The sequence below is a fragment of the Ranitomeya variabilis genome, chromosome 4 (genome assembly GCF_051348905.1).
Source record: "Ranitomeya variabilis isolate aRanVar5 chromosome 4, aRanVar5.hap1, whole genome shotgun sequence".
NCBI lineage: Eukaryota > Metazoa > Chordata > Amphibia > Anura > Dendrobatidae > Ranitomeya > Ranitomeya variabilis.
In genome coordinates this window covers 59,534,123-59,558,075 of record NC_135235.1, presented here as the reverse complement: position 1 = coordinate 59,558,075, position 23,953 = coordinate 59,534,123, and the positions used below count along the sequence as shown (strand labels likewise).

The 23,953-nt window shown below is 44.3% G+C and overlaps 1 protein-coding gene across 1 annotated transcript in view; it reads right to left on the bottom strand.

The window, feature by feature from the left end:
• The window catches only part of PDE6C (phosphodiesterase 6C), a 116,077-nt gene that overhangs the window by 86,115 nt on the left and 6,009 nt on the right, over positions 1–23,953 (bottom strand). Inside the window, exon 2 of the mRNA XM_077257063.1 lies at positions 14,324–16,333. Within this exon, the coding sequence (XP_077113178.1) occupies positions 14,324–14,800 (477 nt within the window). The 5' untranslated portion in view covers positions 14,801–16,333. The remainder of the gene's footprint in view (positions 1–14,323; positions 16,334–23,953) is intronic.

The window sequence follows — 23,953 nt, the reverse complement described above, 5'->3', positions numbered from 1 at the left end:
TTTCGCCTTTTTTTTGCAATTCTGGTTTTCATCCTCGTTTTTCTTCGGGGCAGGTTGAGCCTTCTGACTGTCCTGGTGTGGATTCTGTGGTGGACAGGTTGCAGCAAATTTGGACTCACGTAGTGGACAATCTGACGTTGTCCCAGGAGAAGGCTCAACGTTTCGCTAACCGCCGTCGTTGTGTTGGTCCCCGACTTCGTGTTGGGGATTTGGTTTGGTTGTCTTTTCGTTATGTTCCTATGAAGGTTTCTTCTCCTAAGTTTAAGCCTCGTTTCATTGGTCCTTATAAGATTTCTGAAATTCTCAACCCTGTGTCATTTCATTTGGTCCTTCCAGCTTCTTTTGCCATCCATAATGTGTTCCATAGGTCGTTGTTGCGGAGGTACGTGGCGCCTATGGTTCCCTCCGTTGATCCTCCTGCTCCGGTGTTGGTTGAGGGGGAGTTGGAGTATGTGGTGGAAAAAATTTTGGATTCTCGTATTTCGAGACGGAAGCTTCAGTACCTGGTTAAGTGGAAGGGCTATGGTCAGGAGGATAATTCCTGGGTTGTTGCCTCCGATGTCCATGCTGCCGATTTAGTTCGTGCCTTTCATTTGGCTCGTCCTGATCGGCCTGGGGGCCCTGGTGAGGGTTCGGTGACCCCTCCTCAAGGGGGGGTACTGTTGTGAATTCCGTTCTCGGACTCCCTCCTGTGGTCATGAATGGTACTTTGGTTGGTTCTGCTCTTGGACTCCCTCTGGTGGCTTCGAGCGGAACTGCTGGTCACTGAGGTTGGCTTTATCAGCTGCTCTCGTTTATTGCTATGCTGCTTCCCTATTTAACTCCACTCAGATCGTTACTTCATGCCAGCTGTCAATGTGTCAGTATTGGTTCAGATCTCTCTTGGACTTCTCTGAGGACCTGTCTACTCCAGCAGAAGCTAAGTCTTTGCTAGTTCATTTGTTGTTACTGCTAATTTCTAGTCCAGCTTGCTATCATGATATTCCCTTGCTAGCTGGAAGCTCTGGGGTGCAGAGTGGCACCTCCACACTGTGAGTCGGTGTGGGGAGTCTTTTTGCTTACTCTGCGTGGTTTTTGTAGTCTTTTGTGCTAACCGCATAGTTCCCTTTTCTATCCTCTGACTATTTAGTGAAATCTGGCCTCCTTTGCTAAAACCTGTTTCATTCCTGTGTTTGTGACTTTCCTCTTAACTCACAGTCAATATATGTGGGGGTCTGCCTTTACCTTTGGGGAATTTCTCTGAGGCAAGGTAAGGCTTCTATTTCTATCTTTAGGTGTAGTTAGCTCTTAGGCTGTGAAGAGGCGTCTAGGGAGAGTTAGGTACGCTCCACGGCTATTTCTAGTGTGTGTGTGATAGGAGTAGGGTTTGCGGTCACCAGAGTTCCCACTTACCCAGAGCTAGTCCCGATTTTTGAATTTACTCATCAGGTCATTCCGGGTGCTCCTAACCACCAGGTCCATAACAGGACCCCTAGCAGCGTCGGTCATCCTGACCGAACACCACAAGTGGTGTCACGAACACTTAACAAACAACTTACACCTTTAATTGGGCACCCCTCAGCAGGGCCATGGACCGGGTCGGGCCACCGTGACATCCCCAGAACCGAGACCGAGGGACCCGGTGCCGAGCGCCCCATTGCCCTGCGCCTGGGGGCGATTCAACTTCACAAACAAAAGAGATTTCTGAGGACCTAGGAAGAATGGTTGATGCTCAGGCTGTAAAAGGTTACACAACCATTTTTAAAGTGTTTAGACACCAACAATTCATAGACAAACAGGTTATGTACAAATGGAGGATAAAGAAGACCATGATTATCCTCAAAAAGGAGTGGTCAACCATCAAAGATTACTCCAAAAACAAGGTGCATAGTAGTTCGCATGGTCACAAATGAACCCAAGGTAACTTGTAAGTAACTAAAGGCATGTGATATTGGATTATTTTCCCCATTTTAAACATGACAAAGTCTAATATTTTTATATCATTTACTTGATTTGGTTCTCTTTATGTATTTTTAGGTTTTATGTAAAGTATGATGAAGTTTTAGGACAAATTTATGCAGTAATATGTAAAATTTTGAAAAGTTAACACACTTTCAAGCATCACTGTATTTATGACCTCTGTTATAAATGAGATAAAGTCTATTTCAAGTGCATTGTAATGGATTTTTGGGCCTTTGTCTGAACTATTGATCTGGTTAATGTTAATTTTTAAAGTTGTGCTTTTAAATTATCTAAAAAGTAGTCAGATACCAATGCTTGTTTCGTCGCCCTAGGTGTGTGATTATTATTATGGGCTTGGGCTTAATATAATTTATAATCCCATGTTCCATCTCTCCCAGGCATCACTGAAGTTCAGCATGTCCACAAATGTATGCAGTATGGTTGTGTCTCATCTATAAAGTAGGCCACCAACCCCTTGTTCCTCTGCTGTGGTTTGTAGACGATGACGCTTATCAGACCTTATTCATCAGCACTGTCTTTCATTTTACTAGAGTCATGTAAGAAACTATCGAGGTGCATCAAAACCTTCCCTGCTAACTAAGTGGTATCTTTGTGAAGGACAGTAGTTGTGTCTGACGTGCCGTATTGTGATATCAGAGGACTATGTACACACAGGCTTTTTCCGGAATCCCAGGACTGTTCTGCTGGTCAATTTCTAGACCTTCCCCATTCAGTAAAAAGCAGTATAAGTTCTTTGATGCGGAAGTGACATAACATGAGATCGTGTAATATAGATAACCATGTGTATACAGTAAACACCTGTCGTTGCTGACGTCCAGGATGGGATTATGAGAAGCCCAAGGAAATCAATGAGAAAATGATCCAAGTAGACGCACGTCAGTGGAATTTGTTGACGTGTACTGAACTCTTTTCACCTGAAGCCAGAGTACATTGGCTGTGCAAGGCTTAAAGAAGGCGGAAAACAGAGAAGTGCGTCAAGTAACGTTATGCAGTATATATTTTGCCCATTATTCTTCACAAACCACATAAGGAAAACAGGGTTCTGTTTTTAATGACCCAACCTGTATCTAGAGATGTAAATATACCAGGATGAACAAACTGCATACAGAGACTTGAGACAGATAACTTTAGTGCAGAGACATAGCCTAGACATTTTGTCGCCTCTGGTCAACGAGTCCTAGGCAGCCACCTACTCTGCCTATTACTTTCCCGGGACACGTCTGCAGCATTTTATTGGCATAATCTGGTGTAGAGATGAGCGAATAAATTTGCAGTTCCCTGATCCTGTGGCAACGTCAGCTGGATCAGAGCCCTGTGAACTGCCTCATTCCCGCTGGAATCCTCGGCTCTTCTTTTGATTTGTAGGCCCAGCACGACATCAGTGTGATGGATGCATGAAGTCACACCGGGCCTACTAATCAGCTGTGATGGTAGATGCTAGTAATTAGGAGGCTGTTTGCAGGGCTTCAGTTGCTGCTGGACCAGGGCCCGGAAAATTGACTTGCCCTTCTCTAATCTGTGACCATTCTATGGATCCGTACTGTATGTACGACATATTGAGACCATGCAATGGTCAGTTGGATGTGGGGTGTTTGCATTTCATTTTTTTTTTTACTAATGGCTTCTATGAAGAAAACATCTTGGTATTGGAAATTAGGTCTTAAGGCTTTTACATGTTTTGCCCTCCGGCAATGTGCAGTAATGGAGAAGTAAGTTATTACTGCAATAAATTCATATTCCTACAGTATAACATTAGATGGAGCAGAGACGGCGAATGGCATCCAGCCTTGTGTGCACTGATGACAGCAGTACCCTGGGACATTATACGCTACACAGATTCTACTTGATCTTTACCCCTATAATCAGCCTTATGCACTTATCAGGATTATCCCCAGCTTGGTGCTGGAGGGTCAGAATGCGACAAGGACTTCAATTCACTGCAACATCACTTGTGTACAGCTTTACCAGACGAGCTGGGGCTGGTGGTCTCTGTCATATCATAAAGGAAACTAATGTAGTACATGTAGTATAATGACATTATCATTGCTGATATACCACATATAATATTCACAGATAATACAGGTATAACAGACATACAGAAAGCTATGCTACACTAGGTACAGAAGGAGAGAAAACCCAAACTCAACAGCCAACTATTCTGTAAGAATGAGAAAAAAATATATCAAATTTATATCAGAAAGATATATAGATAGATACTGTAGATAGATAGATAGATAGATAGATATGAGATCGATAGATAGAAAACAAATTAATCAGAGAAAGGAAAAGTGCAGGTATAAGTGACAGCCTACAGGTTGCAACTCACCAACCTATGTAATATAAGAAAGCAGAAAGCAATTTCCATGAAAAAAATGATGGTCCCTTACAGACCTTTTCTATTTATTTGTTTTACTCATTTATATAGCACCATTAATTCCACCACACTTTACAGACATCGGCATTGCCCAGATTGAGGCTCCTTATCAAAGGTAGCACTCCAAAAGTCCAAAATATTGTGGTTTGTTGACCCATCATGTCAGGGCGACGTTTCATTCCAAGTGTAGGCTTGAAAAAGTTCCAAACTTGGAATGAAACGTCGCCCTGACATGATGGGTCAATAATCCAATATATTTTGGACTTTTGGAGTGCTGCCTTCATCTTTTTGGGATATCTATCTATCAAAGTTTAGAAAGTGGGCAGCACTCAATAGCAAATTCCATGCAAAAAATCTAGTGCATTTATTGGCCCCTTTGAACATGTGACAATGTTTTAGCAGAAGAGCAAGTGAGGCTTTCACAATGTTTTGACAATGGCTCACATGCTCTTGAGCCGAAATGTTGTCACCTGTTCACATGGGCCAATAAATGCACTAGAGTTTTGCATGGCATTTGCTATTGAGTGCTGTCCACTTTTTATGCTTTGATAGATAGATATGAGATAGAAAACCTCTAAAAGATTTCCGCTTTGAAACGACCACGCCTTATCCGGATAGGATGTCCTGAGACAGATTTTCAGTTCCACCATATATAAGGTATACTTGTTATCTCCTATTAGAAGGCCATCCCCCCTTCACAGACCAATTTTCAATGTTGGGTGATCATTTTAAAGTGGTTTCACAATATATATTATAAACAGTAGGGAGGGAAGGAAGGAAGGAGGGAAGGAAGGAAGTGAGGGAGGAAGTGAGGGAGGAGCGGAAGGGAGGAGCGGAAGGAAAGTGGGAAGAAGGAAGGCTCCTAGTGGTCATACTCTCAACATTCAATAGAGAAGTGTTTTTCTTACTTCGTGACTCTCTATTAAAGAAATTAGAAAAATTAGAAACCTATAAGTGTAAGTTTTCTGACTTTTCATAAAATACACAAGTCCCATCTATTTGCCCATATGAACCTAGATATTTTATACTGTATCCCTGACTGGAATCCTATTGAGGACCCAATGACTGAGTACTGTACAACGATCACACAATGGTTGTATCTAGCCACAACATGACTTGGGTGATACTATACAATTTCAAATCAGAATGCACAAGTCCATCAATTTCATTGACTTAATTATACTTGCTACTTGTAGTATTACTTTTGACCAGTAGTGGCAATATAACTATTCCAGTTACAAGAACGCATAAGGACCACTCACTCTATGATAATCCCTACAAAACAAAGGCATCAGAAATGTAATAACTTTATAATGAAGATTTTTCTCTTTTTTTCAGTAAGAAAAAAAATTGCAATAAACTTTACATAATATAATTATTGTTTTAACCATTTATTAATGCCTAAAATTACTAGAGAATTCAAGAAGAAACTGTGAACTATTCACCTGCCCAAGTGTTATCATGTCATTATTAACTTGGCAATATTATAAACACTAAGCACCTTCTTCTGTTTGGTAGTTGAGGGTTATCATTTCTAAAATGGGCATTAAAAGGAGGTAGATATTTAGGTCACGTATATAGGCTGTGCAGGTTTGTGTAATGTGTCTGCGATAAAGGAGACCTGGAGTAAGTAAGTTAATTGGATCATGATTTGACAGGTTGATATCACTGCGGAAATGGCGTCAGTGCCTCCTACATCTACATCAGTGTTGATATATCTCCTTCAAGGTTCTTCTTAACTGAAAGTTACACTTTTTTCCAAAACACCAAGGACAGGGAGGGAGAATAACAACCTGTCCAGGTTCACAGCTTTGATAGACGTTCCTGGATGAAAGTCCTCTTTATAAAGTCCTACAAAGATTGAGGGCCATGTTGTTCCTCTTTTGGAATTCTATGCTTTGGAAAATATGTAGAATCTGGGCTGTACTGCCTTTTTCCACTATATTATTATAGTATGCAGAAAATAATAAAAAAAAACTCTTCTGATATAGTCATATACTGTTTCTGCAGTTTGGAGGGGGCCTGAAACGGGAGCTCTTGTTAAGAGTGAAGGGATCGTTAGTATTATTTTTTCCCACATATACTTGATGAATTTAGTTAAAGGCAGTTTATTTACTAAGAAATTCTTATTCTGACCTGGAGCCATGTAATGGTCTACAGGCCCTTTGACAGTTGGGTTGACTGTAACCATTTTCTAGTCCTTCAGTGCTGCTGTGGGTCCTTGGGGAGGCTATCCCTAACCACAGCATCAGCCACACCATTATATTCTACCCTCGTGACTGCAAAGTCACACACTACTATGGCATTTCTCTGGAATTACTCCCTGATTGCAAATATGTGAACATGCACGTCACCAACTCTACATCACAGGTTTATGGTCCCAGACCACCAAATATCCACGCAGGTACAGTCTAAGGGCACCACTGCTAGAAGGTTAGCTTAACCCTATTAACATTTGCTACACTTGCTGCTCCCTTACTGTATGCAGAAATAGGGTCTATTCTGTAACCTACTTATGAGGAGCCTTGCCTTTCAGTCCACAGGGCTGCCAATTTGTCTATAAATTTTCAGGACAGAAGCTCTCATAAAATCTGCTGTGACATCACTTTGGCTTCCCGCAGAGCTTAAAGTCTCACACAGACCATAGAGCCCCACCAGCTATGTTCCTCCTAGGGCTGAAGTAATCACACAGTGCACAAAGTCTCCAGGTTGGCCTTCCTAGGGGCCTGAAAACTCACACAGCTCAGCAATACTCATCGGGACACTTCCTGCCTGTGACTCCATTGCTCTCGGGAACTTAAACTCTGGGACCTTGCTTTTGACCCACTGAGCAGATTCTACTCATGGACGCCATCAATCCACCCAAATTCCAGCCCAACGATGGCACCTTCGTAGGCAAGTTCAGGCCCATTCAATCTCTTTTTAAGTGGCTATGTACATATCAGATTTTTTATGTCAGTGTTTCATCAGTATTTGAAAGCCTAAATCAGGATTGAAACTTATGAAGAGAAAAACTAATAATGAAAAATTCACGTTTGCTATTTAATTTTTTTTAGACACTCCAGATTTTGCCTTAGAAAGCAGATGTGCGATTAGCACAATAGATCAATAGCAGGTTTTTTTGGTATTTCCTGTTGCCTTTGTGTTTCAATGACACAACACTTACGCCTACATCAGCATCAGGCTCTTCTTGGGCATTCACTAATGTTGGCACCTCCTCCTGCAAGCCAGCAAACAGGAAACTATCATTCCTGCAGACTGGGCATAGCTGATCCATTACATACCATGGGCAGCCTGCTCACCATAACTCAGAACATTCCTGCAAATAGAGCATAGCGGGTCCATTACATACCATGGTCAATCTGCCCACCATAACTCAGAACATTCCTGCAGACAGGTCATAACAGATCCATTACATACCATGGTCAACCTGCCCACCATAACTCAGAGCATACCTGCAGACAAGGCATAGCGGGTCCATTACATACCATGTACAACCTACCCACCATAACTCAGACCATTCCTGCAGACAGGGCATAGCGGGTCCATTATATATGCAGCGCCCCAGAGTCCTGGTCGTTGCAGTACTGATGCTCCGCCGCTAAGGGGGGCTATGGTACGTCTGATGGCACTGAAGGAGTTCATCTGACCAGGTATCACAGACACCAATACATTTCACAGTCTGGCCTCCAGGGGGAGCTAAGGGTTCTATTTATTAGGCCACTCCTCACAATCTGGTAAAACTGGGGGTTAGGCAGGAAGTTAGGAAAAAAAGCTGACTGGGTTGGAACCAGGCAACACCTTGTGGCAGAGACCTTGTGGCAGAGGGTGTTGTAGGGGAAGATTCAGAGGGGTCCCTGTCAGGGGTGGGATCCTGACAGAGGCCTAGCAACCAGAGAGAACGTTACGGGACCACGCCTGCACGATATAGCGGCGGTACCCCAAGAAAGGACAAGAAGCGAGGTATATTGTGCTGAGTGAGAAACGAGATCAACGCAACAAGGAGAATACCAGTAGGAGTCGTGCTGTAAGACGAGGCAACATCCTACTGAGGCACATAACCGGTGGCCGGAACGCCGAGGAAGTATAGAGCTCCAAGCCAAACTTCAAACCTACGGCAGGACAGTCAGTTATAGGCGGGCTGTCTCACCCAATTGACCTATGAAGACACAGGGGGGTAACAACAGGAGTGGGGCGACGCTAGAGTCCCGGAAGAGCTCCGAGCCTCCCCGTCATACGGGTGCGTCTTAACCATAAGATCTGGGGGACGTGGAAGAACATCAGAATCGAGTTGTGAGGGAACACGAGAAACAGACACAACAGTTGTGAGGACTATCCCGTGGTGCTCAGCAGGGAAGGACTACAACACACAAGCGCTAGCAGGTAGGCACAGATTTCCACCTGCAAAGGGAACTCTGGATGTGCCATCGGACCGACCAGGCTTGCGTAGCCCGGCTAACCGTATTCCGGATTGAGGACCCTGAAGCCTTCAGTAAAGAGGTAAAGAGACTGCAACCTGGTGTCCTCGTTATTTACTGCAACCTGCACCGCACTACCACCACCATTCACACCATTCATTGGGCGCCCCTCAGCAGGGTCACGGACCGGGTCTAGCCACCGTGACAACCCCAGAGCAGAGACTCAGAGGCCCGGTACCGGGTACCCCTCGGCCCTGCGGCAGTGGGGGCGCTGCAATTTTGGCATCACGAACAGGATCTACTTAAGCCTGAAGAATCAGGTCATGTGTGCCTTGGAACTGTGATTTATTATACTTGGACTGTGACTTATTGCAAAGACTGTGCATTGCCACTTGCCGCCAAACGTTCCCACCAAAACCGCCGCCATTACAGCGCTAAGGAGAGCGCAGGAGAAGAAGAGGGGCGTGAAGTGGGCATAAAAAAAGCTGAAGAGCGCGAATAACAATGGCCGCCCAGTCTAAGTATTTCTGTCCCTTGAGGACGTGTCCGTCAGCAGCCGAGATCCGCCTCCTAATCCTTAATGGAGGGCGGAGGCAAAGAAAGCGAAGCCGCCCACGAAGGAGAGAGCGGGAAAAGGACCAGGAAGAAGGAGCGAGCCACATGGAGGACGCCATGGCCAGCCGCCCGGAGCCGGAGCGTGGGGTCGGAGCCGAGGACTCCCCCAGCTACCCGGAGAGGCACCGCAGCCAGACCTCCACAGTTGACGCTGACCTCCTGCAGACCGGAGCGGACGAGCTGATCCACCAACTCCTGCGGACGCAGCTGAGCACTGAGGCCGGGTGGAAGAAGACCATCATCGGGAGCCTCATCAGACGTCTGTTGGCAGCCTCGTCTGGTTCGGAGCAGGAAAGAAGTTCCAGCGCTCCGAAGCCAGAAAGCAAGGCCCTGCCGGAAAACGAGATGCTGCAAACGGAGATGACAACGCTGCAGCGCAAGGCCCTGCAACCAGCGCTCCAGATCCCAGCGGAGACAGAGCAGATCGGCACCGGAGGGACCGCATCTGAAGCAGGTATGAAGAACGACCCTGCCCCGCCAGCAGAGGCCCTGCTGATAGGCCCTGTCGCAGCACCCCCTCTCCCTGGGACCTATACACTCCAGCGCCTTACACCCTGGGATTGGGCCACGGGTATGGAGCACTTCTTAAAGGCCCTGATCTCGCCGATCACCTTGCCGAGCGAGGTCTATGCGGAGCTACGGCCGCCAGAGCGAGAGTAAACCTCGATGCCATGGATATGTAAATAGTTAACTGTTTGTTTCCTGCTGTTTTGCTGCCAATACCCGACTAGGGTTATTCTTAAAGGGATCCCTTTGTTTACCCGGGATCTCTATTGCTTTTATTTTTGCTTTTATTTTCCTTTTTGCTCCCTGTTCACCCATGTTATAAAGACTACCGGATCATGAACAATGCATGATTACAAACTTATTGTAAATAGTTTGCACCTTCTTAAAGGTGTTCTCTACTGGTTTTACATAAAAGAAAAGGACTCTTTGCGAAGAAACTGTTCCTGGAAACAGTACAGGAGTCCTTGCTGCATACGGACTTGCAGCTTGAGAAGTTGCACTACCTCATGGAGACTTGGTCCCCTCTTAAAGGGAATGTTCACATATTGTACTTATGAACAGTGTTGCCTTAGGATGGTTAAATGGCAATAATGTCTTGAAAGAAGAAGTTAAATGTAACTAACTAGTTGATTGTAAGAAATGTTGGTAATGTGCTCTGGAATAAAGTCCTGTAAAGGTGAAAGCTAGAAGAAAGATGCAGCAGACCCGTAGGGGTAGACATAGCGTCCTGCATACATGTCAGTAAGAAAGTAATGAAGGAAGTTTAATGTTTTATTTAATAGAAAATGTTTAATAATGTGCTAGAAAATGAGGACAGGAAGTGAACCCGTAGGGGTTAGTGGTAAGTCCTCTTAGGAGCCATATAGAGATGGCTCAGTAATCCTGAACTGAAAGATGGATGATAAGTTCTATACCGTGTATAGTAGTAGAAAGTCAGTAGGCCCGGGCGGAAAGGGGCGGTCCTGTAACAGAAAGGAGAGGCAGTAGGTCTGGAGCAGTTAGGACAGGCGGTCCTGCAGATTTGAAGAAGGAGAATGCATAAAAGTTGATTAGCCTTATAATGTTTTATAAGAAGGTCTTTAGTGGATTCAGCGAGTACGTCCTTAAAGGCAATGTTAAATTATTGTTTAAAGATTTTGCACTTAGTAGAATACCCGGTTGGGTAAGAAAAAGTTATTTAAAATATTTAACCATGTTTGTAACGTTCAAGTGTCCTCACCTCCCATAAAGGGAAGCTCTGTTAAAAAGTTTACTTGTACTTGCATTTTCAAAATTGTATGTCTTTTTGCTAACATGTATTGTTGTTTTCTTCCCAGTCCAGGAGTACTGGATTTAACCGGGGGGGAGTGCAGCGCCCCAGAGTCCTGGTCGTTGCAGTACTGATGCTCCGCCGCTAAGGGGGGCTATGGTACGTCTGATGGCACTGAAGGAGTTCATCTGACCAGGTATCACAGACACCAATACATTTCACAGTCTGGCCTCCAGGGGGAGCTAAGGGTTCTATTTATTAGGCCACTCCTCACAATCTGGTAAAACTGGGGGTTAGGCAGGAAGTTAGGAAAAAAAGCTGACTGGGTTGGAACCAGGCAACACCTTGTGGCAGAGGGTGTTGTAGGGGAAGATTCAGAGGGGTCCCTGTCAGGGGTGGGATCCTGACAGAGGCCTAGCAACCAGAGAGAACGTTACGGGACCGCGCCTGCACGATATAGCGGCGGTACTCCAAGAAAGGACAAGAAGCGAGGTATATTGTGCTGAGTGAGAAACGAGATAAACGCAACAAGGAGAATACCAGTAGGAGTCGTGCTGTAAGATGAGGCAACATCCTACTGAGGCGCATAACCGGTGGCCGGAACGCCGAGGAAGTATAGAGCTCCAGGCCAAACTTCAAACCTACGGCAGGACAGTCAGTTATAGGCGGGCTGTCTCACCCAATTGACCTAGGAAGACACAGGGGGGTAACAACAGGAGTGGGGCGACGCTAGAGTCCCGGAAGAGCTCCGAGCCTCCCTGTCATACGGGTGCGTCTTAACCATAAGATCTGGGGGACGTGGAAGAACATCAGAATCGAGTTGTGAGGGAACACGAGAAACAGACACAACAGTTGTGAGGACTATCCCATGGTGCTCAGCAGGGAAGGACTACAACACACAAGCGCTAGAAGGTAGGCACAGATTTCCACCTGCAAAGGGAACTCTGGATGTGCCATCGGACCGACCAGGCTTGCATAGCCCGGCTAACCGTATTCCGGATTGAGGACCCTAAAGCCTTCAGTAAAGAGGTAAAGAGACTGCAACCTGGTGTCCTCGTTATTTACTGCAACCTGCACCGCACTACCACCACCATTCACACCTTTCATTGGGCGCCCCTCAGCAGGGTCACGGACCGGGTCTAGCCACCGTGACAACCCCAGAGCAGAGACTCAGAGGCCCGGTACCGGGTACCCCTCGGCCCTGCGGCAGTGGGGGCGCTGCATATACCATGTTCAACCGACCCACCATAACTCAGAACACATCATGCTCGACAGTGCAGCGGCTCTCAATGACAGCATATGCAAAGCACATCACATCATTTTTCACAAAATGTCCATAAACAGTACATTTAAAGGGTCATATTATCTAATATTGACCAAAAGATTCATTTAAAAAAAAAATTAAGAACTCAAAAACAATGTTTTTAGAACATTTTTACCCCAATAATATTATAATTATTACTATCATTATTATTAGCTTCCAAGTGTTGTATTTTTGCAGAGGGTTCATAGTCATGCCATGAACAGCTTACGTATCTCCTAATGTGATATTCTAACAATGGAAGATATGTTTCAGATATTAGCGCAGTATCTAATTATGACAAGTTCTGTAATTTTCACACAAATTAGTTGCTGGAACTAGAAATTGTCACACCAAATGTATTTTTGCTGTCCTCAGGATATACCCCCATTAAAGTTTTCCTAAAATAATATGAACCTTTTGCAGCACATTGTGTCAAACAAGTGTTACATGAAGTCAATACTACAAACACAATATTGATGTTGACATGACAAATACAATGTCCGCATAAAACATAGTGCAGGATAAAAATTAACAAATTGATATATAGTAGGAATAGATTCAGTATAATGTGCAATTAAATCCCTCACTCTGGGTTTAAGAGTCCAGTGGGCGGTCCTAATCAGTGATCAGCTATCCGTATGCACACCCATACAAACATGGACGGACAAAGATTGGACTGCATTGATTTAATTTAAATCAATTCACATTTAAACAGGGGGCCATTAAGGGAATAAAGAGGGACACAAACATTTTTGACAAATGTGGAATCCAAATGAGAGACGCCTGGAAATTCAGCTACTGTTGACAGTTCATAATTGCAATCTGTGAATTATTGTGAACTAGGCTGTAACTTTCATGGTGATCTGGTGTACTTTTGAGAGCATTCTCTGGCTACTACCATAAAATGCATCTCAACAGCTGTGGCTGTCAATCACCAGTGATTGAAATTAATCTTCCACTTCTTCGAAAAGATGTTCTGCATCAGCAGAGATGTACTGTAAGGAATAATGTGTTCCCTCTATGTTATGCTGGTGATTTTTTATTCTTTTATTAACCACCAGCAGCACCACAGGCTTAGGTGGTTTTCATAAAGGAGGTCCATAATGTTCTATAATGAAATATTTTACGATGACCATTTTTCGTTGGTGTTTACAATATAAGAAATCTGCTAGGCCTAGATACTATAAAGAAATAGTTCACGAAGTACAAACCTCTATAAAAAAATAAAAAGCTGTCAATCGCCTTGCGTGGGCAGGAAAATCAGCCTCACAGGATCACTCCATGAGTCGGACTAGGATATTATCTGCTTTCACAATAAACCCTATTAAAGTATAAGGGCACTGTCCTCAGATGGGACTGTGTAGGACATGTCACAAAACTACTTTATGCCACAACGTTTGCACCAATAAAGCAGAAATCATCCTTCAACCCAGACTACAGTCACATAGTCAAGAAATATCTCGTAGATATGCATCATTTTGCTAAACCCAAGATCTACCAGTGATAGCTAGGCGTCTTTTAGGGCAAGGATCTCAGTTTTTGGACAAAGTCTTACATGTAGCCCTTGCCCAAAGCATAGTGGCTCTATGTTATGCTCCTCAGCAAACAGAAAATACCTCAACAGTGACCATTTTCCTTGCTACACCTATGTATTGACCCTATAAATACAAAATTCGTATATTTTGTCCACACCAGTAAAAAACAAAGTCTCTTACCTAGACAGTTTATTACAAGACATTGGAAACTCCTCTTTTTCTTTTTTACAGAATTTATGTTTTTAATATTTTTTTTAGACTTTCGTTATTTTTTAATTCACTTTACTTTACAGAAATCCTAAACATATTTCTCCATAATCATCTTCCAATAGATATCACACAACATTATTGCTCTCTTACCTTTTTCACATCAGGAACATTGAACGTCTTCTTTGTATGAGCCGCCCACCCCACGATACCAATATCTAAAGGAAAAACTATTTCAGTTTCCGGTGATACAAGGTTGTCTTCAAATTTGGAATCTTTTGTGATATTGAAGAGCCTTGTAGCCAGCTCTGGTACTCCGTTCCTGGATCTACAGATGAAAAAGCTACAATAGGTGGCTTGAAGGAAAGATGCCAGTCTTTGGAGGACTTTATGAATAGTCTTCTCCATGTTGCTGTCATCTTGGATCTCCTGCACCAACTCCAATAAGACATCTGCTTCTTCCAGCTTTGTTAGGTCTTGAAATGATACCCCATCTTTAAAGTCCAGCTGCTTGTTGTTGAACAAGGCTCCAACAGCTTCACCTCTCAATTTTCTGTCAAAATATTCCTTGGCAAATTGAGGGTTGTTTTCCAGATATTTCTCAACATCTTCTTTCTTCAATTCGCCCATTTTCTCGATGACTATTTCTTAACCATGCATAATGTTTGCTGACTAAAAATATTTAAACATTTTTCATCATAAAAGACATGGCAAATTTGTCATTCTGTGGACTATCTCTACAAACACTTGTGTATCCTTGAGAGCTTAAAAAATCCTTGCCAGCCTTCTTGAGGTTTGACAGAAGGCACTAGCTTAGTGTCTTCTTAGCCTCGGATTCTGAAGATGGCTAATTAAACAGATGTCAGGACACTAAACCCCCCAGCATGCTTTTAGCCCGTAAATCCAACAGGAATCATTATAGATAGAGCAATCCCTTTTAAGATCACAGCTCTGCCTCCCCGTAAGGTAACAAAGTAGAGTGTGCGTCTACACTGGAAATTTAATTCATGATTAAGGTCCAGTCCCGTGACTTACTTGCGTATTTGTGAATGGAAGATTTAATCACATAACAGACTGTGGAAAATAATGGAGAGGAATACAGGTTGATAGGTTTAAAGATTGACAGTAGTCGCACCTCACATCCTTCCGCTTCCATGTGAACGAATGGATGAAATGATTCAATAAAGTAGTTTTAAATTATTAGAAATATGCTCAGAAATCTTCTTCACTGCTGCCATGTTACACACTATCTGTACGGTTTCTTCAGTGTTTCTCTCCCAATCTATATGGCTAAGCTCTTAGCTGTGACGTTTTCTCACTTTCCAGCTTCACCACAAAATGGCATCTGCATTTCCTGCTTCTGATTTAATAAAGGTTATTATAGTCCCTCCTGATTCGCTGTGCTGTACTATGTCTTATGGAAGCTGTGAAGCATCCTGGGGAAGCCTATCTTCATTTATACTCACAAATAAACATTTTCATTGCATAGGTAAGGGGCGGTTATGTGGTGTCATGTCACTTTACATAGAATATAGGCTGTAGCACCCATTGCTGATAGAATGGCTCCACTTTAAGAGATGGGAGAAGGAATGCAGGTGCACACAGGTAACAGTCTATAACTTCACACACAGGGAAGCAACAAACTTGATGTTTACAGAGTCTCACATGGGGCAAAGAGCTTGATGGTTTGAGGCAATACCTTGGCTTGAGCAGAGGAGAACAGTTGATATCTACAATAGTGGGTTGACACTTGTGACACTTTCCCCCATTTTCCACAGCCTGTTGATAGAATTTAGCTGCTTCTCCAACACTCAGCAAAGTGTCTTCTTCACTTTCAATGCTGTACAGCACACACTCACAGTTCTTGACACAACCCCCCTATCGGTCACCTCTCTTGGCAGCAATGCCCTATAGTAGTTTTGTTTCTTGACTACTTAGGCAGTATCCGACTCTCACAGGCACTAGTCTGCTTGCTGACTCTGACAATCCTCTCCACACACATGCATCAGCTTTAGACTTCATCTTCTCCTCACCCTGATGGTGCTAATCTTCACCCTTTAGGGAAATGCACTGTTTGCTCTTAGGAATAAGTTTTCCCTGCTCCACTCTGGTGGTAATTCTTCATCTAATTCTTACCTAGGATTCAAACTCAGGGTTTCTAGCCTGAAAAAAAAAATATAAAAAATGAGCCCCAGGCGCACAGTTATGTTTGGAGAATTTTCTCTGTCTAACAATCCAAATGGAATTCCTTTTCTTTACTGGTGTAATGAACATCTCTATATACCAGTAAAAAAAAATAGAAAAATAAAAGTCAGATTTTTTTCTTACATAAAAGTATAAAATAATAATGGTGCAAAAACAAATTATAAATATAATATAAATAAATATAAATTATATTAATGTCAAACCAGTAAATTACATGGACATGTTTGCTATTCCTGTAATTGTAGCAGTCCGTACAATAAACATATTATTTATGGACATGGCATTAATAAAAAATGGTGCAATTGGTGTTTTTTCTCTAGTTAACACATAATTAAAGTTAATATAAATGTAACTCTTACATATACTGTATTAAGGAGGAATGGCATCTAAAAAACTATCACTTGTCTCCCCAAAAAAGCCTCATATAGCAAAGTTTATGTAAAAATTAAAAAAAAGTCCTGGCTGTTATGTCTATGGATTTGGGCAGAGAACAACATTTCCATCAGTAAAGAGATTATATTACAAACTTTGCGCCACACAGCTGCTTCGCTCCTTTTTTTTCTAATTCAAAATGTTATTGATTTTATACATTACAAAAATAATATAAAATGCGACAACAAATCTATGTAGTACATATAATAAGGTACAAAAACCTTTGGTATACAGCGTATAAGATAATAAACAACAATATAAGAAGCATATGATAATCAGTAAGTAATCGGTTATCTAGAGTAACAACAACTTCTCCACCATTACAGAAGATCAACTCTCCACTCTATTCTCAAGACCGCATCTCACCACCTGTGCACTTGACCCGCTCCCATCCCACCTCATCCCAAACCTCACCACAGTCTTCATCCCAACCCTAACCCATCTCTTCAACCTATCACTAACAACTGGTGTTTTCCCCTCAAGCTTTAAACATGCCTCCATCACACCTATCCTCAAAAGCCCTCTCTTGACCCATCCTCTGTATCTAGCTATCGCCCTATATCACTTCTCCCTTATGCCTCCAAACTACTGGAACAACACGTCTACCTTGAACTGTCCTCCCATCTCTCTTCTTGCTCCCTCTTTGACCGCTTACAATCTGGCTTCCGATCACACCACTCCACTGAAACTGCCCTAACTAAGGTCACCAACGACCTCTTAACCACCAAGAGCAAGCGACACTACTCTGTTCTCCTCCTCCTCGACCTGACGGCTGCCTTTGACACAGTGGACCATTCCCTATTATTACAGACCCTCTCATCCCTTGGCATCACAGACTTGGCCCTATCCTGGATCTCATCTGTTATGGTTCTCAATGGCAAGAGAACATAGCCCAGCAAACATACGAACTAGCTCTTGGAAGGATGGAAACTAAACTGACCATGAACTAAACCTGCCGCACAACTAACAGTAGCCGGGTAGCGTAGCCTGCGTTTTATCCCTAGACGCCCAGCGCCGGCCGGAGGACTAACTAATCCTGGCAGAGGAAAATATAGTCCTGGCTCACCTCTAGAGAAATTTCCCCGAAAGGCAGACAGAGGCCCCCACAAATATTGGCGGTGATTTTAGATGAAATGACAAACGTAGTATGAAAATAGGTTTAGCAAAATTGAGGTCCGCTTACTAGATAGCAGGAAGACAGAAAGGGCACTTTCATGGTCAGCTGAAAACCCTATCAAAATACCATCCTGAAATTACTTTAAGACTCTAGTATTAACTCATAACATCAGAGTGGCAATTTCAGATCACAAGAGCTTTCCAGACACAGAAACGAAACTACAGCTGTGAACTGGAACAAAATGCAAAAACAAACAAGGACTAAGTCCAACTTAGCTGGGAGTTGTCTAGCAGCAGGAACATGCACAGAAAGGCTTCTGATTACAATGTTGACCGGCATGGAAGTGACAGAGGAGCAAGGCTAAATAGCGACTCCCACATCCTGATGGAAACAGGTGAACAGAGAGGATGATGCACACCAGTTCAATTCCACCAGTGGCCACCGGGGGAGCCCAAAATCCAATTTCACAACAGTACCCCCCCCTCAAGGAGGGGGCACCGAACCCTCACCAGAACCACCAGGGCGATCAGGATGAGCCCTATGAAAGGCACGGACCAAATCGGAGGCATGAACATCAGAGGCAGTCACCCAAGAATTATCCTCCTGACCGTATCCCTTCCATTTGACCAGATACTGGAGTTTCCGTCTGGAAACACGGGAGTCCAAGATTTTTTCCACAACGTACTCCAACTCGCCCTCAACCAACACCGGAGCAGGAGGCTCAACGGAAGGCACAACCGGTACCTCATACCTGCGCAATAATGACCGATGAAAAACATTATGAATAGAAAAAGATGCAGGGAGGTCCAAACGGAAGGACACAGGGTTAAGAATCTCCAATATCTTGTACGGGCCGATGAACCGAGGCTTAAACTTGGGAGAAGAAACCCTCATAGGGACAAAACGAGAAGACAACCACACCAAGTCCCCAACACAAAGCCGAGGACCAACCCGACGCCGGCGGTTGGCAAAAAGCTGAGTCTTCCCCTGGGACAACTTCAAATTGTCCACTACCTGCCCCCAAATCTGATGCAACCTCTCCACCACAGCATCCACTCCAGGACAATCCGAAGATTCCACCTGACCAGACGAAAATCGAGGATGAAACCCCGAATTACAGAAAAAGGGAGACACCAAGGTGGCAGAACTGGCCCGATTATTGAGGGCAAACTCCGCCAAAGGCAAAAAAGCAACCCAATCATCCTGATCTGCAGACACAAAACACCTCAAATATGTCTCCAAGGTCTGATTCGTCCGCTCGGTCTGGCCATTAGTCTGAGGATGGAAAGCAGACGAGAAAGACAAATCTATGCCCATCCTAGCACAGAATGCTTGCCAAAATCTAGACACGAATTGGGTACCTCTGTCAGAAACGATATTCTCCGGAATACCATGCAAACGGACCACATTTTGAAAAAACAGAGGAACCAACTCGGAAGAAGAAGGCAACTTAGGCAGGGGAACCAAATGGACCATCTTAGAGAAACGATCACACACCACCCAGATGACAGACATCTTCTGAGAAACAGGAAGATCCGAAATAAAATCCATCGAGATGTGCGTCCAGGGCCTCTTCGGGATAGGCAGGGGCAACAACAATCCACTAGCCCGAGAACAACAAGGCTTGGCCCGAGCACAAACGTCACAAGACTGCACGAAGCCTCGCACATCTCGAGACAGGGAAGGCCACCAGAAGGACCTTGCCACCAAATCCCTGGTACCAAAGATTCCAGGATGACCTGCCAACGCAGAAGAATGAACCTCAGAAATGACTTTACTGGTCCAATCATCAGGAACAAACAGTCTACCAGGTGGGCAACGATCAGGTCTATCCGCCTGAAACTCCTGCAAGGCCCGCCGCAGGTCTGGAGAAACGGCAGACAATATCACTCCATCCTTAAGGATACCTGTAGGTTCAGAATTACCAGGGGAGTCAGGCTCAAAACTCCTAGAAAGGGCATCCGCCTTAACATTCTTAGAACCCGGCAGGTAGGACACCACAAAATTAAACCGAGAGAAAAACAACGACCAGCCATATGTCTAGGATTCGGGCGTCTGGCGGACTCAAGATAAATTAGATTTTTGTGGTCAGTCAATACCACCACCTGATGTCTAGCCCCCTCAAGCCAATGACGCCACTCCTCAAAAGCCCACTTCATGGCCAAAAGCTCCCGATTCCCAACATCATAATTCCGCTCGGCGGGCGAAAATTTACGCGAGAAAAAAGCACAAGGTCTCATCACGGAGCAATCGGAACTTCTCTGCGACAAAACCGCCCCAGCTCCGATTTCAGAAGCGTCGACCTCAACCTGAAAAGGAAGAGCAACATCAGGCTGACGCAACACAGGGGCGGAAGAAAAGCGGCGCTTAAGCTCCCGAAAGGCCTCCACAGCAGCAGGGGACCAATCAGCAACATCAGCACCCTTCTTAGTCAAATCAGTCAATGGTTTAACAACATCAGAAAAACCAGCAATAAATCGACGATAAAAGTTAGCAAAGCCCAAAAATTTCTGAAGACTCTTAAGAGAAGAGGGTTGCGTCCAATCACAAATAGCCTGAACCTTGACAGGATCCATCTCGATGGAAGAGGGGGAAAAAATATATCCCAAAAAGGAAATCTTTTGAACCCCAAAAACGCACTTAGAACCCTTCACACACAAGGAATTAGACCGCAAAACCTGAAAAACCCTCCTGACCTGCTGGACATGAGAGTCCCAGTCATCACCACTTGGCCCCCTTTATGCGAGCAAACAAATCAGTCAGCAGTGGCAACGGATATTGATATTTAACCGTGATTTTATTCAAAAGCCAATAATCAATGCACGGCCTCAAAGAGCCATCTTTCTTAGCCACAAAGAAAAAACCGGCTCCTAAGGGAGATGACGAAGGACGAATATGTCCCTTTTCCAAGGACTCCTTTATATATTCTCGCATAGCAGCATGTTCAGGCACAGACAGATTAAATAAACGACCCTTAGGGTATTTACTACCCGGAATCAAATCTATGGCACAATCGCACTCCCGGTGCGGAGGTAATGAACCAAGCTTAGGTTCTTCAAAAACGTCACGATATTCAGTCAAGAATTCAGGAATCTCAGAGGGAATAGATGATGAAATGGAAACCACAGGTACGTCCCCATGCGTCCCCTTACATCCCCAGCTTAACACAGACATAGCTTTCCAGTCAAGGACTGGGTTATGAGATTGCAGCCATGGCAATCCAAGCACCAACACATCATGTAGGTTATACAGCACAAGAAAGCGAATAATCTCCTGGTGATCCGGATTAATCCGCATAGTTACTTGTGTCCAGTATTGTGGTTTATTGCTAGCCAATGGGGTGGAGTCAATCCCCTTCAGGGGTATAGGAGTTTCAAGAGGCTCCAAATCATACCCACAGCGTTTGGCAAAGGACCAATCCATAAGACTCAAAGCGGCGCCAGAGTCGACATAGGCATCCGCGGTAATAGATGATAAAGAACAAATCAGGGTCACAGATAGAATAAATTTAGACTGTAAAGTGCCAATTGAAACAGACTTATCATGCTTCTTAGTACGCTTAGAGCATGCTGATATAACATGAGTTGAATCACCGCAATAGAAGCACAACCCATTTTTTCGTCTAAAATTCTGCCGTTCACTTCTGGACAGAATTCTATCACATTGCATATTCTCTGGCGTCTTCTCAGTAGACACCGCCAAATGGTGCACAGGTTTGCGCTCCCGCAGACGCCTATCGATCTGGATAGCCATTGTCATGGACTCATTCAGACCCGCAGGCACAGGGAACCCCACCATAACATCCTTAATGGCATCAGAGAGACCCTCTCTGAAATTCGCCGCCAGGGCGCACTCATTCCACTGAGTAAGCACAGCCCATTTACGGAATTTCTGGCAGTATATTTCAGCTTCGTCTTGCCCCTGAGATAGGGACATCAAGGCCTTTTCCGCCTGAAGTTCTAACTGAGGTTCCTCATAAAGCAACCCCAAGGCCAGAAAAAACGCATCCACATTGAGCAACGCAGGATCCCCTGGAGCCAATGCAAAAGCCCAATCCTGAGGGTCGCCCCGGAGCAAAGAAATCACAATCCTGACCTGCTGAGCAGGATCTCCAGCAGAGCGAGATTTCAGGGACAAAAACAACTTGCAATTATTTTTGAAATTTTGAAAGCAAGATCTATTCCCCGAGAAAAATTCAGGCAAAGGAATTCTAGGTTCAGATATAGGAACATGAACAACAAAATCTTGTAAGTTTTGAACTTTCGTGGTGAGATTATTCAAACCTGCAGCTAAACTCTGAATATCCATTTTAAACAGGTGAACACAGAGCCATTCCAGGATTAGAAGGAGAGAGAGAGAGAGAAAGGCTGCAATATAGGCAGACTTGCAAGAGATTCAATTACAAGCACACTCAGAACTGAGAAAAAAAAAATAAAAAATCTTCAGCAGACTTCTCTTTTCTCTCCTTTCTCTGTCAATTAATTTAACCCTTTTAGGCCGGTCAAACTGTTATGGTTCTCAATGGCAAGAGAACATAGCCCAGCAAACATACGAACTAGCTCTTGGAAGGATGGAAACTAAACTGACCATGAACTAAACCTGCCGCACAACTAACAGTAGCCGGGTAGCGTAGCCTGCGTTTTATCCCTAGACGCCCAGCGCCGGCCGGAGGACTAACTAATCCTGGCAGAGGAAAATATAGTCCTGGCTCACCTCTAGAGAAATTTCCCCGAAAGGCAGACAGAGGCCCCCACAAATATTGGCGGTGATTTTAGATGAAATGACAAACGTAGTATGAAAATAGGTTTAGCAAAATTGAGGTCCGCTTACTAGATAGCAGGAAGACAGAAAGGGCACTTTCATGGTCAGCTGAAAACCCTATCAAAATACCATCCTGAAATTACTTTAAGACTCTAGTATTAACTCATAACATCAGAGTGGCAATTTCAGATCACAAGAGCTTTCCAGACACAGAAACGAAACTACAGCTGTGAACTGGAACAAAATGCAAAAACAAACAAGGACTAAGTCCAACTTAGCTGGGAGTTGTCTAGCAGCAGGAACATGCACAGAAAGGCTTCTGATTACAATGTTGACCGGCATGGAAGTGACAGAGGAGCAAGGCTAAATAGCGACTCCCACATCCTGATGGAAACAGGTGAACAGAGAGGATGATGCACACCAGTTCAATTCCACCAGTGGCCACCGGGGGAGCCCAAAATCCAATTTCACAACACTCATCATACCTAACAGACCCGTAGAAGCGCAATTACCTAGCGCGAAACGGCCGTCGTCCCGCCTCACATGTTCTTTCCTCACTAAACTCCCCCGTGCCGTGAAGATGTGTCATCGCATGTCGTAATAAAGAAGATTTGACCACTAACAACGGTGAGTGCTGCGTTTCTTCTTTCATTTTCCAATACCTAACAGACCGGACATTGAGCGTTTCCCACTCACACACCACCTCCTCACCTCACCCCCTATCTGTCGGAGTCCCGCAAGGTTCAGTCCTTGGGCCCCTGCTCTTCTCCATTTACACCTTTGGCCTGGGACAGCTCATAGAATCTCATGGCTTTCAGTATCACCTCTATGCTGATGACACACAGATCTACATCTCTGGACCAGATATCACCTCCCTACTAACCAGAATCCCTCAATGTCTGTCCACTATTTCATCCTTCTTCTCCGCTAGATTTCTGAAACTTTACATGGACAAAACAGAATTCATCATCTTTCCCCCATCTCACGCGACCCCCCCAACGAACCTAACCATTACAGTAAATGGCTGCCCACTCTCCCCAGTCCCACAAGCTCGCTGCCTCGGGGTAATCCTTGACGCTGATCTCTCCTTCAAACCACATATCCAAGCCCTTTCCACCTCCTGCTGACTTCAACTCAAAAATATTTCACGAATCCGTTCATTCCTCAACCAAGATTCTGCAAAAACCCTAGTCCATGCCCTCATCATCTCTCGCCTTGACTACTGCAACCTCCTGCTCTGTGGCCTCCCCTCGAACACTCTCGCACCC